Source organism: Salvelinus sp. IW2-2015, linkage group LG15 (assembly GCF_002910315.2).
Source record: "Salvelinus sp. IW2-2015 linkage group LG15, ASM291031v2, whole genome shotgun sequence".
NCBI classification, from domain to species: domain Eukaryota; kingdom Metazoa; phylum Chordata; class Actinopteri; order Salmoniformes; family Salmonidae; genus Salvelinus; species Salvelinus sp. IW2-2015.
In genome coordinates, this window is record NC_036855.1 from 31,411,377 (window position 1) to 31,425,631 (window position 14,255).

At 41.9% G+C, this 14,255-nt stretch overlaps 1 protein-coding gene across 2 annotated transcripts in view; it reads left to right on the forward strand.

Moving 5' to 3' along the window:
- Positions 1 to 1,643: 1,643 nt before the first annotated feature.
- LOC111974127 (transmembrane protein 150A) overlaps positions 1,644 to 14,255 on the forward strand; it is a 19,243-nt gene continuing 6,631 nt past the window's right edge. The window contains exons 1-7 of one of the 2 annotated variants that reach the window (XM_024001717.2): positions 1,644 to 1,845; positions 3,290 to 3,551; positions 3,666 to 3,713; positions 3,873 to 3,959; positions 4,485 to 4,552; positions 8,814 to 8,941; positions 9,310 to 9,487. In XM_024001717.2, the coding sequence (XP_023857485.1) occupies positions 3,370 to 3,551; positions 3,666 to 3,713; positions 3,873 to 3,959; positions 4,485 to 4,552; positions 8,814 to 8,941; positions 9,310 to 9,487 (691 nt within the window). In that variant the 5' untranslated portion in view covers positions 1,644 to 1,845; positions 3,290 to 3,369. Of the gene's footprint in view, positions 1,846 to 3,285; positions 3,552 to 3,665; positions 3,714 to 3,872; positions 3,960 to 4,484; positions 4,553 to 8,813; positions 8,942 to 9,309; positions 9,488 to 14,255 lie in introns of both variants that reach the window. The other variant, XM_024001716.2, reaches the window with a different exon arrangement.

Below are 14,255 nucleotides of genomic sequence, written 5' to 3' on the forward strand. Positions count from 1 at the left end.
AAAAAGAGAGAGAGAGAGAGAGAAAGAGAGATTGTGTGTGTCAAGTCAAATCGAAATCAAATGAAAGTTTATTTGTCACATGACAGAACACAACAGGTATAAACCACACAGTGAATATTTTATATATATACTTACAAACTCTTCCTCAACAATGCAGGGTTCAATATCAGAGGTAAGATATTGTGTGTGTGTGTGTGTGTGTGTGTGTGTGTGTGTGTGTGTGTTAAAGGTATTACATTTTATTTGGGGTATTATCATTTAACTATTTTTCTCTTTTAGCATGTGATGTCTAGGGAAATAAACGTTTCATTGGTCAGGTGTATGCACAGTCGTCCTGGACAATATAGTGAGTGGCGAGGAGGTGCTCCACAGACCTGAAGTTATTTAGCCATTCATTGTTGCCATTGCGATCTGTAGTTGTTATTTTCTAGAGTTATCGTGTCAATTAATTCGTAATATTCCTGGATTACTCATTATATTAATAAATGCTGATTTAATCAACAAATACGATAGGCAGTTGAAAATGTTTTAATGGTACAACAGTGTCACAGGAGGTTGGTGGCGRCTTAATTGGTGAGAACTGGCTCGTGTTAATCACTGGAGCGGTATTAGTGGAATGACATAAAATATATCAAAACATGGTTTCCAGGTGTTTGATGCTATTCCATGTGCTCCATTCCGGCCATTATAATGAGCAGTTCTCCCCTTAGCAGCCTCCTGTGATTACAGTGTACATATCTGCCTGTGTTGGCAAAATCCCTACATATCCTATTGAATCATGCGTGGAGAGGCTGCCTGTTGTCACAGTTCCAAGACCAGTCAGAAACGTCCAGTAAATGCCGCGTTCATGTACCAGTCGGACCTACGAAATTTGCTAACAGCTACCTGGTTTCACGCGGACGTGTATAACTACAACCAGTTAGCAAGTCCACAATGTCCGAGTTTCTTAGTTCCGACTAGAACATGAACGCGGCATACCCCAAGCCAATGACGCCGGTGGAGCTGATGTCGCATTCAAAACAACTGGAAACTCGGAAAATACGAGATCAAATCATGAKGTCYGTGAAGAGGCCCGAGTTGGATGGCCGTTCAAATCAATTTTCSCAGTCGGATCTCGTTTTTTCGAGTTCCMAAATGGATTGAACGSACCGAAGTCYGAGATTTTCGAYTTCCCCGTTGTTTTGAACGCGGCAAATTATATCCTTCGCCACGGTGGTTTTATGGCAGACATGTCGAACCATGAGTATTCAACAAAACAATACATACTTTAAGTTTCTTTCCAGCGAATTTCTTAGTTAAATGATTGTATAACTAGCAAAGGAGTTTTGAAGTTGAGGGAGCAGTATTTATGAAGTTTGGCAATGAGGARTAGCCAACTAGTTTAGGTTTAGCCATAGAAAACCGGAGAAAACGAGCTCACGATACAGTTCTTATGCCCTGATATTAGGAGCTGGTGGCGAAAAGTTTGATTAAATAATTTAGAGACTGAAACAAATAAATCAGATGACTTATGTTTAAGGACAGCAGATCGATATACAATCCTGAAGTCAGCTGTAACCGTCGATAATAAAACAAAGTTTAAAACGYTATTTGAGTGACCCTGAATACATCAAATGAATGGTGACTCCTCATCACTATCTATGGRCAAGGCCCGGCCATTGATAGTGATGTTGATGGTTAATGTAGTCCATTACTCGTTGTCCTTCATCCATTGTCGCGCAAAAAAACTACAGTTACAGTGTCGGTGCTTGAGTGGCACGCACGATCGCGTGGGGCCCGAAATATTGTAGTTTTAAAGGGAAACCAAGGTTGTTGAGGTCCGTGGTGGGAGTAGCAGGATCTGGGGTATGTAAATAGGGATTTTCATTATATATGTATTTTTACAGATACAACGTTGTGGACGTTTAACGAGCATGTGTAAACGTACTGTTGTTTTCAAAAGCTAACTAGCATAAAATWGCTTGGTGGGTCAAAACTAGCCAGCCAGGCAATATAGCCCCTCTTTTGTTCGATTGCCAGCCCGTAGCCAGCTAGTGGTCTAACTAGCTAATTGCTGTGTGGAAATTTGAGAAAAATGGCCACCTAACCGTTGTGCCATCTGAAACAATCTGGCTGTCTGAACACATTTTTACATGTACTACCGCTCTAAAGTGTACCGGTGTCTTGTTAGCAGCGCTGAATGTTGGCTAACTAACAACTAGTTAGCCCTTGGTTAGCTTAGCTAGCGTGTGTTGGTCCATACACAATCAGTTTGAGATGTRGTTAGCTAGGAGGAAAGACGCACTGGGATAAAATGCATGAGCTAGCTAGCTAGTTTACTTGTCACATTTGCAGGGTGTACTAAAATGTAAACAATTTTAGAATATAGCTTTAATTAGCTAGCTAACACAGCCGGTGTTCTGACAATCTGCCGATGGTGAGTTGATAATCCATGCCAGCCACAGTTCAACAATGCATCATACATACATCAATTGGAGYTACCCCAAACCTTTTTGCTTGCTGCAGGTGGACCTCAAATAAACTACCACTAGTTAGCTTGATAGAGAGAGACCCCCGCCCTAGCCTTACAAAGTCAGATGCTGCAGTGGAGGGGTTGGTCATTGTGAGACTTGAGAAGAGAGAGCCAGTTAAATGGGGAAATTGCCTAGACAGGAAATAGGCCTAAACTGGCTTAGTATCATCAACCTCTCCCTGTATCTGTTCCCTGTGTAATTGTATAAGGAAACAATTGTCTCTCATTTGAGATGTGTTCACTGCACAGCCCCCAACATTGTAGGAAATCCTATTGCATACCTCTTCACCTGTTGTTATTTCTCAATGTGGTTATGGAAAACAAGAGCTTGTTTTATTTGGAGCATTACAGTGGGATTTCCTCTGAAACGGTCATTTTTAGTTCATTCTAGTCTGAGCAAAGGTCAGAGTTCTAAACTGCACATTGTGCAAAATCACCACTTTATGATGGCCTCTGCTTTTGGCCTCATTCAACACACTCATTTGACCAATTACCTGTTGTCAGATTGTTTGTCTTCTGTAGGTAGGCCAACCTTTGTGAAAAAGGCTTATTTTATTGTGTTTGTTCGTAGGCCTAGGCCATCTGATTTTAGAATTCCTGAGGTGTCTGATATTATTTATTATAATGAAGGAAWCTCAAAAAGTCAAGTCACCCTACTGAAAAATAAAACTAAATGTTCATCTTTGTCTCTTTTTTCCTCCCTCTCTCTCTGCTCCCCTCCACCTCACATTTGGCCTTTTTGTTCAACTCTTTCTTCCTGCTCTGTGGTAAAGACAGCTGCTGGTTGCAGGCACTGAGCGGTGCAACAGAAGCAGTGTGCCGTCCCCCTGTCCTACTCTCATGCCCCCCCTCCATGTATGTCKTCCCTGCCTGTTAGTGTCCCCATCTGGTCCCCACATTGTCTCGCTACCTTCTCCAGCCTGAAGCCCTCCTTTCCCTCATGCTTTGGACAAAGCCGGCACACTGCCAGCCCAATGACTGCCTGGATCYTCCTGCCTGTCAGCCTCTCTGCCTTCTCCATCACAGGGATATGGATAGTGTGAGTCCTGGCGGCCATGCATGTATCACAAAGTGATTGAAAGAGAAATATTCATAAGAAATTCATGATTGTGGGTTTGAATCATTGTTGATTTGTGTTTGTTTTTCCCCGCAGCTACGCCATGGCTGTGATGAACCATCACGTTTGTCCGGTGGAGAACTGGTGAGTGCTTCACTGAGAGTTTCATTAAAAGCAGTGGTAGTAAAGAAGACCCAGTTTTGTCTTTGGATTTATAGCCTACATTGACTTMATATACTGCAGTATATCACCTGCTTGAAAAGAATAATAGCTAATTTAATAGTTTTTCTGTCTTATCTGCAGGTCCTACAATGTTACATGTACAGAGGAGATAGCCAGGCCAGGCTCCCCAAAGACATGCTGCACCATACAGGACATCCCCCTCATCAGGTGTTACATTCATTTATACTCTCTCTCTCTCTCTCTCTCATTCATTTATATTATCTCTCTCTCTTTGCGCCCTCTGTCTTTCAATTACATTTCAATTTATGTTTTTTTTGGCATGGGGAACATATGTTTACATTGCCAAAGCAATACAAAAATGAACAGTAAACATTACACGCACAAAAGTTCCAAAAGAATAAAGACATTTCAAATGTCATATTATGTGAAAATAGTTCCAAGTACAAAATGCAAAATAAATAAACATAAATATGGGTTGTATTTACAATGGTATTTACAACAATAAAATGACTGATGCATTCATCTACAAAGTCTTAGCCTTGTAACCAGACCAGAAGAMAAATAGTAACAACCTTGTAATAAACCAGTGACATGAAGGCCTTTTCCTAACATTTGAATCATGGGCATATATAGGCCTAGTCAATGTCATTCAATGAATTAAGTCTAGTGAGTGGATTTCTTATTCGTTTTCGGTGACATGTTGTTTCCTCCCCCATCTTGTGTCTTGTACAGTAAGTGTGGCTCCTTCCCCCCTGAGAGCTGCCTGTTCAGTCTGATCGGGAATGTTGGAGCCTTCATGGGTAAGTAAGGCCTCTTCTCCATTTCAAATGGCATCCATATGGCTCTGGTTAAAAGTAGTGCACTATGTAGGGAACAATAGGGTGCCATTTGTGACGCAGACCTCTTCTCTCATCACTCCACAGCCCACTCACTCACACTGACAATAAYCTGTGTCCTTTGTCTCACTCATCACTGATGTAGTGAAGAGCAAACTCCGTTTACGCACCTTTTTTATTTTGTGAAAAGGGTTTACCCAGCCATTACGCTAAAGTGTTTTTTTTGCATTAGTGTTTAAAGCTGAAATCCTTAATGTTGGAACTGCTYTGTCCACTTGCGATATTACAACAACAAAGAAGTTACTGCAAACAATAACAAAAAATGTCTCTCCTTCTGACGTTATTGCATGCACGATAGAGCAGCAGATTGTGAATTTTTTTACCACATTGGCCGATGCTCCTCACCTCCGCTTCGTCAACAAAACAAAAACAATAACAACGGCCGTTTGGCGGACAGTGGCGCTGTTTACCCTACTGTGGATTCCATCTTTAAAGGGATAGTTCACCCAAATTACAAAACGACACATTGGTTTCCTTGCCATATAAGCAGTCTATGGACAAGGTATGACAGCAATCTGTGCTTTGATTTTGTTTCCCTGCTATTTTTGTGCTACAAAAGGATTTGGAAACAGTGCCAGGGAAATTAAACCAAAGCATGGATTGGTGTCATACCTTGTCCATAGACTGCTTACAAGGTAAGGAAACCAATATGTATTTTGTAGTTACTTGGCGCTCAGGGTTTACACACCTATTTTATAGACCTGTAAATATAGACTCTATCAGCTTTTTGCTGATTGGTTTCAAGAATATATCACCTCACAGAATCTTCTTTTCAGTACTGTAGTCAATTGTGTGCTGAGTTAATCTGAATAGTTTACAGAATTTCCTATACAACTGATATTGTACACATTGTCTCAGCTATATATATATAGTGGCTTACGAAAGTATTTCCTAGAGGTCGACCGATTAATCGGAATGGCCGATTAATTAGGTCCGATTTCAAGTTTTCATAACAATCGGTAATCGTCATTTTTGGACACCGATTATGGCCGATTACATTGCACTCCATGAGGAGACTGCCTGGCAGGCTGACTACCTGTAATATGAGTGCAGCAAGGAGCCACGGTAAGGTGCTAGCTAGCATTAAACTTATCTTATAAAAAACAATCAATCTTAACATAATCACTAGTTGGTTGATGATATTACTAGTTTATCTAGGCTTGTCCTGCGTTGCATATAATGTACGGTGCCTGTTAATTATCATTTAATCACAGCCTACTTCGCCAAACGGGTGATTTAACAAGCGTATTCGCGAAAAAAGCACTGTCGTTGCACCAATGTGTACCTAACCATAAACATCAACGCCTTTCTTAAAATCAATACACAAGTAATCTTTTTACCTGCATATTTAGTGAAAAGAAATTCATGTTAGCAGGCAATATTAACGAGGAAATTGTGTCACTTCTCTTGCGTTCATTGCAAGCAGAGTCAGGGTATATGCAACAGTTTGGGCCGCCTGGCTCGTTGCGAGCTATTTTGCCCGAATTTTCCATAATTATGACATAACATTGACGTTTGTGCAATGTAACCAGCAAGACTGTAATAGATTTAGACTTATGGATGCCACCCGTTAGGATAAAATAGGGAACGGTTCTGTATTCACTGAAAGAATAAATGTTTTGTTTTCGAAATTATAGTTTCCGGATTTACCATATTAATGACTTAAGGCTCATATTTTCTGTGTGTTATATATTATTAAATTAAGTCACTATGATTTGATAGCGAGTCTGACTGAGCGGTGTAGCAGCAGCAGGCTCGTAAGCATTCATTCAAACAGCACTTTCCTGCGTTTGCCAGCAAGCTCTTCTGCTGTAATGACTTCAGCCTATCAAACTTTCGAGATTAGGCTGGCAATACTAAAGTACCTATTAGAACATCCAATAGTCAAAGGTATATTGAAATACAAATGGTATAGAGAGAAATAGTCCTAAATAACTACAACCTAAAACTTCTTACCTGGGAATATTGAAGACTCATCTTGTAAAAGGAACCACCAGCTTTATATGTAATGAGCAAGGAACTTAATTAAACGTTAGATTTTTAACATGGCACATATTGCACTTTTACATTTCTTCTCCAACACTTTTTTGCATTATATTAAACCAAATTGACATGTTTCACTTATTTATTTGAGACTAATTGATTTTTATGATGTTATTATATAATAAGTTAAAATAAGTGTTCATTCAGTATTGTTGTAATTGTCAATTATTAACACAATATATAAAAAATCGTCCGATGATTAATCGGATCGGCGTTGAAAATCAAATCGTCCGACCTCTAGTATTTACCCCCCCCAGCATTTTTCCTATTTTGTGCCTTAAAACCTGGAATTAAAATAGAATTTTTTTGGGGGGGTGCAATTCTTTTTGATTTACACAACATGCCTACCACTTTGAAGATGCAAAATAAAAAACATTTGTGAAACAAACAAGGAAATAAGACAAAAAACTGAACTTGAGCGTGTAACTATTCACCCCCCCCCCCCCAAAGTATAACTTTGTAGAGCCACCTTTTGCAGCAATTACAGTTGCAAGTCTCTTGGGGTATGTCTCTATAAAGCTTGGCACATCTAGCCACTGGGATTTTTGCCCATTCTCTAAGGCAAAWCTCCTCCAGCTCCTTCWAGTTGGATGATCTTTTTAATCATACCACCAATTCTCAATTGGATTGAGGTCTGGGCTTTGACAAGGCCATTCCAAGATATTTAAATATTTCCCCTTAAACCACTTGAGTGTTGCTTTAGCATTATGCTTAGGGTCATTGTTCTGCTGGAAGGTGAACCTCCTGTCTCAAATCTCTTGAAGACTGAAACAGGTTTCCCTCAAGAATTTCCCTGTATTTAGCGCCATCCATCATTCCTTCAATTCTGACTAGTATCCCAGTCCCTGCCGATGAAAAACATACCCACAGCAAGATGCTGCTACCACCCTGCTTCACTGTGGGATGATGTTTTTAGGGTGATGAGAGGTGTTGGGTTTGTGTCAGACATAGCGTTTTCCTTGATGGCCTAAAAGCTCCATTTTAGTCACATCTGACCAGAGTACCTTCTTCCATATGTTTGGGGAGTCTCCCACATGCCTTTTGGCGAACACCAAACGTGTTTGCTTATTTTGATCTTTAAGCAATGGCTTTTTTCTGGACACTCTTCTGTAAAGCCCAGCTCTGTGGAGTTTATGGCTTAAAGTGGTCCTATGGACAGATACTCCAATCTCCGCTGTGGAGCTTTGCAGCTCCTTCAGGGTTGTCTTTGGTCTCTTTGCTGCCTCTCTGATTAATGCCCTCCTTGCCTGGTCTGTGAGTTTTGGTGGGTGGCCCTCTCTTGGCAGGTTTGTTGTGGTGCCATATTCTTTCCATTTTTTAATAATGGATTTAATGGTGCTCCGTGAGATGTTCAAAGTTTCWGATATTTTTTTTATAACCCAACCCTGATCTGTACTTCTCCACAACTTTGTCCCTGACCTGTTTGGAGAGCTCCTTGGTCTTCATGGTGCCGCTTGCTTGGTGGTGCCCCTTGCTTAGTGGTGTTGTAGACTCTGGGGCCTTTCAGAACAGATGTGTATATATTCTGAGATCATGTGACACTTAGATTGCACACAGGTGCACTTTATTTAACWAATTATGTAACTTCTGAAAGTAATTGGTTGCACCGGATCTTATTTAGGGGCTTCATAGCAAAGGGGGTGAATACATACACGCACCACTTTTCCGTTATTTATTTTTTGAATTTTTTAAACAAGTAGTTTTTTTCCCATTTCACTTCACCAATTTTGTGTATGTCCATTACATGAAATCCAAATAAAAATCAATTTAAATTACAGGTTGTAATGCAACAATATAGGAAAAATGCCAAGGGGGATGAATACTTTTGCAAGGCACACATAAATACTAGTGTGTATGTTAGCCATTAGTTAGCAGCACGTGCAGCAGGGCTTCAAATAGGCTCTGCGATCAATAATGGATGTGGCCTTTCCTCCACTCCTCCCCCTCATCATCCATCACCTTCCTCCATTACTTCCATTTCTGTCTTATATATCACCCTCACTCTGACCCCTTTCCCCTGTGCTCCTCTTCACCCATCTCTCTGCCCTCCCCCCTCTCTCACCATCCCTTCTTCCTCTACTCCTTCCTGCTCCTATCTCTCTTTCGCTCTCTGTCTCTCCAGTGGTGATGGTGTGCCTTCTGCGCTATGCCCAGGTGATTGAGCACAGCCACCGTTGCTGGATTAACACCAGCGCTCTGGTGTCTGGCTGCACCAACGCTCTAGGACTGGTCATGGTGGGCAACTTCCAGGTGATTCTTCTCACTTCATTACTCTACGTAAAGGCTGATTCCATGGGTGTGTCCAAAATGGTCTCATATCTGTCACTCTTGGCTAGAGCGACAATTACTAAGTGATGGTAGATTATATATTCTATATTTTCCTCATTTGTTATCTCCACTTGGTGATTCCCTGTGTTTTCTAACATGTCTCCATAAGTTAAAAAACAAGGGGTATGGGCGGATGTGGGTGGCCATGTGCATAGGAGTGGGAGGGTTCAGGGGGACGTCAATAGGATTTGGGTATTCGGAGTGGGTTCACTTGTGCATTAKATGTATGTTTTCAATCACAGTAAAAAAATACATGAATAGATAAATAAGATGTTTCCCTCCTTGGGCAGGTTGACCATGCCAAGTCTCTCCACTACGTTGGCGCGGGCGTGACGTTCCCCGCCGGTCTGCTCTTTGTGTGCCTGCAGTGTGTGCTCACCTACCGGGTGGCCGTCACCGCACTTGACTACTGGATGGCACACGTACGTGTGGCGCTGGCCGCAGGAGCCCTCGTCTCACTGGTCCTCAGTATCCTTCCTGACTCACTGGGATTGGTTAAGGGAATGGTTGAGCGGCTGGGATTGGATGAGGGAAAGGGGTGGGGGCTGGGCATTAGACTGGTCGTGTTATTGGTCCTGATGGGCTCCACCAGTTAGTAAAAGGTGACTGATAATTTATCCTTAGCGTTATTTAATTTCAATCAGGCACAGTTAAAGATGGAATCCGCAGTAGGGGAAAACGGCGCCACTGGCCGCCCCACCACAGTTCAAATAGTTTTTGTTGCCGAGCTGAGGAGCGTAAAATTGCAGTATATATTGTGCTCTTCCATCACGCAACGATGTCTGAGGGGAATAAACAGTGTTTGTTGTTTGCAGTAACTTCTTTGTTGTTGTATCACAAACGGACAACATCAACATTAAGGATTCCAGCGTTAATGTGGGATGTAGTATTGTCATTTCTCTTCTGTAATGAAACCTTGCAATGGCTAGTCTGTGATACCACCAAACAACTAGTAGGCCCCATGTGCTCCATATATATTTGGTAAGTCTAATTCCTTTCAGTGGTCTGTGATAAATAGGCAGATTTATAGTGGCTGTAGGAAAGGAGGGGCTGGGGGTCTGAAGAGGATGTGTGTGTCTGTAGAGGCCAGGGAGGCTGTTGGGGGACGGTTGTTTGGATAGGTAGCTAGGGTTCTGTGGTTGGCTAGCTAATACATATGTGTCTGTACAGGGAGGCTGTTGGGGGAGGGTTGTGAGTGTGACCAGTTGTTGGGCTAGATGGGTAGCTACGGTCATGGCTAGATTCTCCTAACCTGCAAGAGATGGCGCCGAAGAACATGGCTGACGTTTTACATTCTCTCAACCAATTGTGCAATATTTTTTTTTTTTTTTGCGTTTTGTGTAACTTATTTTTTAACTTATTGTGTACACAATGTTGCTGCCACCGTCTCTTATGACTGAAAATAACTTCTGGACATCAGAAAAGCGATTACTCACGCGGACTGGAATAWTTTTTTTCCTTTAACGAGTCCGACGAGAAGGATATCCTACTTTCACTGTAACAGGCCCAGATCCACACCTTTTGCGTGAAGAAAAGACGCTGGAAAAGGGGACACAGAATGGGGATKCTTCTGAGAATCCGTAGGCAAGCGAGTAAACTCCCAATGCCTTCCATTCTTCTTGCTAACGTGCAATTGTTTGAAAACAAAATTGATGACCTACTATTAAGATTATCCTACCAACGGGACATTAAAAACTGTAACATCATATGTTTCACCGAGACGTGGCTGAACAAAGAAACGGACAATATAGAGCTGGCGGGATTTTCCATGCACCGGCAGAACAGAAACGCTACCTCTGGTAAGACGAGGGGTGGGGGGCTGTGTCTTTTTGTCAATAACAGCTGGTGCGCGATGTCTAATGTTAAAGAAGTCTCGAGGTATTGCTCGCCTGAGGTAGAGTACCTTATGATAAGCTGTCGACCACACAATGTACCAAGAGAGTTCTCTGTATTATTTGTAGCCGTCTATTTACCACCAAAAAGCGAAGCTGGCACTAAGACCGCTCTCAACCAACTCTATAAGGCCAAAAGCAAAGAAGAAAATGCTCACCCAGAAGCGGCGCTCCTAGTGGCCCGGGGACTTTAAATGCAGGCAAACTTAAATCAGTTTTACAAACATTTTACCAGCATGCCAACTTTACTCCACACACAGAGATGCATACAAAGCTCTCCCCCGCCCTCCATTTGGCAAATTTGACCACAATTCTATCCTCCTGATTCCTGCTTACAAGCAAAAACTAAAGCAGGAAGTACCAGTGTCTAGCTCAATACGGATGTGGTCAGATGACACGGATGCTACACTACAGGATTGTTTTGGTAGCACAGACTGGAATATGTTCCGGGATTCATCCAATGTCATTGAGGAATACACCACCTCAGTCATCGGCTTCATCAATAAGTGCATCGATGACGTCGTCCCCACAGTGACTCAGAAGCTATGGATTACAGGCAACATCCGCATCGAGCTAAAGGCTAGATCTGCCGCTTTCAAGGAGCGGGAGACTAATCCGGACGCTTATAAGAAATCCCGCTATGCCCTCAGACGAACCATCAAACAAGCAAAGCGTCAATACAGGATTAATATTGAGTCCTACTACATCGGCTCTGATGCTCGTCGGATGTGGCAGGGCTTGAAAACTATTACGGACTACAAAGGGAAACACAGACGCGAGCTTCACAGTGATGCAAGCCTACCAGACGAGCTAAATGTCTTTCATGCTCGCTTTGAGGCAAGCAACACTAAAGCATGCACGAAGGCACCAGCTGTTCTGGATGACTGTGTGAACTGCGTGAACAAAACCTTTAACTTCTTAGTGATCCKTTCGCGCGCCAATCCAGTTAACAGGATTGATTTGACAACACCCAGTGAAATAGCAGCGCGCCAAATTCAAAAACAGAAATACTCATAATAATAATTCATAAATCATGCAAGTGTTATACATCGGTTTAAAAATGAACTTCTTGTTAATCCAGCCACAGTGTCAGATTTCAAAAAGGCTTTACGGCGAAAGCAAACCATGCTATTATCTGAGGACAGCGCCCCATCAAACAAACACATGAAAATCATAATTCAACCCACCAGGCACGACACAAAAGTCAGAAATAACGATATAATTCATGCCTTACCTTTGAAGATCTTCTTCTGTTAGCACTCCAATATGTCCATTGAACATCACAAATGGTCCTTTTGTTCAATTAATTCTGTCGTTATATCCCCAAAATGTCCATTTATTTGGCGCGTTTGATTCTGAAAATACACCGGTTCCAACTCGCGGAACATGACCACAAAGTATCTAATAAGTTACCTGTAAACTTGATCCAAACATTTCAAACAACTTTCCTAATCCAACTTTAGGTATTTTTAAACGTAAATAATCGATACAATTTAAGACGGAATAAACTGTTCAATACCGGACAAAAACAAAGTGGAGCGAGCTTTCAGGTCGTGCGCCCCAACCACAACAGTACACTAGACTCGACCCTCGTTCTGAACAGCTCTACTTATTCATTTCTCAAAGGAAAAACATCAACCAAGAAGTTAAACAGGTCAACATTCACAAAGCCGCTGGGCCAGACGGATTACCAGGACGTGTACTCAAAGCATGCGCGGACCAACTGTCAAGTGTCTTCATTGACATKTTCAACCTCTCCCTGACTGAGTCTGTAATACTTACATGTTTCAAGCAGACCACCATAGTCCCTGTGCCCAAGGAAGCGAAGGTAACCTGCCTYAATGATTACGGCCCCGCGGCTCATATCAACAGCATCCTCCCGAACACCCTAGACCCACTCCAATTCGCATACCGCCCCAACAGATCCACAGATGACGCAATCTCAATCGCACTCCACAATGCCCTTTCTCACCTGGACGAAAGGAACACCTATGTGAGAATGCTGTTCATCGACTCCAGCTCAGTGTTCAACACCATAGTGCCCACGAAGCTCATCACTAAGCTAAGGACTCTGMGACTAAACACCTCCCTCTGCAACTGGATCCTGGACTTCCTGACGGGCCGCCCCCCAGGTGGTAAGAGTAGGCAACAATACATCTGCCACGCTGATCCTTAACTTCTCTGGGATAGGTGGCCAAAATCCAGAAACAATGTTGCACGCCAAATTCAAATATATTACTATAAAAATCAATCTTTCATGAAATCGCACATGAAAGTCACCAAATTAAAGCTAATGTTGTGAATCCAGCCAACATTTCTGATTTCAAAAAGGATTTACGGGGAAAGCACACCAAACAATTATGTTAGCTCAGTACATAGCCACAGAAAAACACAGCCATTTTCCCAGCAAAAGATAGTAGTCACAAAAAGCAGAAATAGAGATAAAATGAATCACTAACCTTTAATGATCTTCATCAGATGACACTCATAGGACATCATGTTACACAATACATTTATGTTTTGTTCGATAATGTGCATATTTCTATCACAAATCTCGGTTTACATTGGCGCCATGTTCAGAAATGCCCTCTAAAATATCCGGAGTAATTGCAGAGAGCCACGTCAAATAACAGAAATACTCATCATAAAACTTTGATGAAAGATACATGTTTACACAGAATTAAAGATACACTTGTTCTTAATGCAACCGCTGTGTCAGATAAAAAAAAAAAAAAACTTTATGTAAAAAGCACACCATGCAATAATCTGAGACAGCGCTCTGATTTACAACATTTCTCCACCATGTTGGAGTCAACAGAAATACGAAATTACATCATAAATATTCCCTTACCTTTGATTATGTTCATCAGAATGCACTGCCAGGAATCCTAGTTCCACAATAAATCGTTGTTTTGTTCGATAATGTCCATTACTTATGTCCAATTAGCTACTTTTGCTAGCATGTGTAGTACACGTGTCCAAACGCTCGCGCAGATGCAGGCAAACGTCGGACGAAAACTTCAAAAAGTTATATTACAAGTCGAATAAACTGGTCAACTAGTAGAGAATCAATCTTCAGGATGTTGTTATCATATATATCCAATAACGTTCCAACCGGAGCATTCCTTCATGTCTGTATAAGTTATGGAACGCAGACGATTACATGAGGAAAGCGCGTGAGCAAGAACTGGCAATCTGCCAGACCAATGACTGAAACACCTCCCATCAGGCCCCACATCACACTAGAGGCTTCATTCAGCGTTCTACAGACTGTTGACATCTAGTGGAAGGCGAGGAAGTGCAAACAGATCCAATATTACAGGGATTTGAATAGGCGATGACTT